Here is a 3,272-nt window from a genome sequence, read left to right as displayed (position 1 = left end):
AATCAAATTTTATTTTTCCTAAACCCGGCAGCATGATACTCTCTGTTTTCCCTTCTTCTATTTTCTAATTCTTTCTAGCCGGATAATTAATAGTTTAGTTAATAATAACGTTGTATAAATAGTAAAAAGTATGTTGTCGAGAGAGGTATCCGATTAAAAGAAATAAATCAAATACTGTTGGCTACCAAGTGGGAGGGAATATTACCAGTCTAACAGTGTGGTGGGTTTGGAATACCACAAACAGAAATAAAAAGAAAGAAATATGAAATATAAGACGACAGTGTGTGGATGTACGTAGAATCAGTTTTAGATTCTAGTACATCAATAGACAAGAAAAAGATTGTGGTGATGAGTTCACCGACCCGAGTTAATTCAAATCCCGAAACAGTATAAATATATGTGGAAGGTTTCTTGCATATGATACGAGCAGAAACAAAAACACAAAGTAAAACAAAAAAAACAGGAACAACTAATACAGAAACCACCTGTTTGTTTACGATTAAAGATGTCTACAACCGTGCGAGACCCTCTTACAGTAAGCCGAGTTGTTGGAGACGTTCTTGATCCGTTCAATAGATCGATCTCTTTAAGGGTTACTTATGGCCAAAGAGAGGTGACTAATGGCTTGGATCTAAGGCCTTCTCAAGTTCAGAACAAACCAAGAGTTGAGATTGGTGGAGAAGACCTCAGGAACTTCTACACTTTGGTTCCTTCACTTAAACTCTTTTTTTTTTTTACGATATTAATTTTTCTTGGTTAAATTAATTGAAAATATATCTTGGGCATGCAGAGACCTTAGTCAAATGCCCCCAATCCTTCCTTTTCTCTGTTTTCTTATGATTTATTTGGTTTTATATTTTTTTTTGGGACAAAAATATATATTTTCTTTTGTCTCTTTTTTCATGAAGATGGACCCATAAAATATTTCATCCAATCCTAATATATATATTTTTATAATCTACCACAATTCTCTTCTGTCTTGGCTTCTTATCAATCCCAGATGTTTTTTCCCAACCTTCTTGCATAATTGTTTTTCATCTTGGGTAAGAATCTTGAGATTATTTTACTTTGTTCCTCTCAATAATTTTTTTTGTATAAACCCTTTAACAAAAACAAAAAAAAATTCTATTCGTATGACTTTTTATTTTATATTTCCATAGTTAATTAAAATCATACGATACGTTTTTAAAGGCAAAAACATCTGGGGTTCGAATATACAAAATTATATAATAAACAAAACTAATTTCTGTTCTTCTAAACAAATATATATATTGATGAATCTTTATTGTGGAATATTTGATGACTGTTTGAATAAGGGATATTCAAGCAAAACGAACGCACTATATATATTACAAAAAGCTACTATATATAGTCATTTTAGCTACTACCTTTTTCTATTTATATATATTTCTTCCTCGTTCTTGTGTTATCTAATTCCTCAAAAAAAAATAAAAAAATGCTTTTGCTTTCTTGATCGCTTTGAGAATGATAATCTTATCTTCTTATTCGTAGTCTTATCTATTTAATGAAGGTCATGGTGGATCCAGATGTCCCAAGTCCTAGCAACCCTCATCTCCGAGAATATCTCCACTGGTTTGTGCACTAGTTTACCTCTTTCATTCACTTTTTAAAGTTATAGCCGTCAAACATAGATATTTTATGCATGCACTCAACACATATAAAATCAATTTCACAAGAATCTATTTATCTTCACTTTTTAAGTTTCTGTGTGTTTTATTTACTGAACCACATGCACATAGATTCGATTAAAGTATATATAGGACATGACTTGTACTCAGATTTGGTATTTCACTTTAAACTGCTGTTTGTACGGAATATCCTTGGCCTTGAAATAGCATGATGACGTGTCTTTGTAGCTTTCATGAAGTGAGCAGCACTAGGTTTCCTGTTATATTTCACAACTACCACACAACACATCTCTTATTATTTTTTTTGGGGTCAAATCACATCTCCTTTCCTAGTCTCACTTTTTATATATGCACCTTTCAAAGACTCAATTTATATATTGATGCATGTTCTTAGTTTTATATTAACTTTAAGTTTTGTTGCATTCTAATTATGTGGCGGTGAAATGGCTTATGAATGTGTATACAGGTTGGTGACTGATATCCCTGCTACAACTGGAACATCCTTTGGTGAGTTTTACTCTATAGTGGCTAGGCAGTAAAAATAAGATAAAGAGTTATATACATGTAATAAGGAAAAATTAATAAATTGATTACTAGGTGAAAAATTCTCATGTTTTTGATTTATTTTTTTCCTATTTTTCAGGAAATGAGATTGTGTGTTACGAAAATCCAAGTCCTTCCGCAGGAATTCACCGTGTCGTGATGATATTGTTTCGGCAGCTTGGGAGGCAAACAGTGTACGCACCAGGGTGGCGCCAGAACTTCAACACTCGCGAATTTGCTGAGATCTACAATCTCGGCCTTCCCGTGGCCGCAGTTTTCTTCAATTGTCAGAGGGAGAGTGGTTGCGGAGGAAGAAGAACTTAGATGGGCTCTTCCTTTACAACCGATTGATATTGCATACTCTGATTTATGCCTCTATAGTATTTTATAATAACCAATTTATCATACGAGTAACGAACGGTGGTGATATGACTATATATAGTAATTTTAATATGTATGTAATAAACGAGAGGGGGAGGAAAATGAGTGTGTTTTACTTATATGGTGTGTGCTGCGATATTTTATAATATTCTACATGAAATGAAGTGTTATAATTTATACTTTACGTGTATTTCATTTATTTCAGTTTCTTAATATTCGAAGAAGGCAGTGTCATTGAAATTTCTTTTTCTCTTACTTTTGAGTTCATCATGATGATCCCATAATATACTTCTAAATTAAGTTGGAAAACTTACATTAGACCGTAGAGCCGTGGAGTGTCTTGTTATGATGGGGAATAGCGTCGTGTTAGTCTAGGGCAATAGTCGATTTTTGTTAGAAACATATTTTCTTTGGTCACTGTACATTATGAAGATTACTGGTGGACTTCGACATGAGATCTCGTTACCGTAGTTACAGAAAAAAAAAAACACTTGTAAAGCAACCTGAACATTTATATTTATCTATAATCATAGCACAACACTCATCTTCCAAACCTTTAAGTCGTCTCAAACCCGTTTGATTTTCTTTTACTAACATATTCTGTCTAATTAGTAATCTGGTATATATATAAAAAAATGATATAGGATGGTAAAAAATTATAAAACGAAGGACAACCCTTTGCTACATATGAACCATCTT

The 3,272-nt window shown here is 32.8% G+C and overlaps 1 protein-coding gene across 1 annotated transcript; it reads left to right on the top strand.

The window, feature by feature from the left end:
- On the top strand, window positions 313-2,757 carry LOC104750330 (protein FLOWERING LOCUS T). The gene is made up of 4 exons (XM_010472113.2): window positions 313-706; window positions 1,532-1,593; window positions 2,116-2,156; window positions 2,293-2,757. The coding sequence occupies exons 1-4, from the start codon at window positions 506-508 to the stop codon at window positions 2,514-2,516; spliced, it is 528 nt and encodes a 175-aa protein (XP_010470415.1). The 5' UTR covers window positions 313-505; the 3' UTR covers window positions 2,517-2,757.

Source organism: Camelina sativa, chromosome 16 (assembly GCF_000633955.1).
Source record: "Camelina sativa cultivar DH55 chromosome 16, Cs, whole genome shotgun sequence".
Taxonomy (NCBI): domain Eukaryota; kingdom Viridiplantae; phylum Streptophyta; class Magnoliopsida; order Brassicales; family Brassicaceae; genus Camelina; species Camelina sativa.
This window is presented reverse-complemented; position numbering and strand designations above follow the sequence as displayed.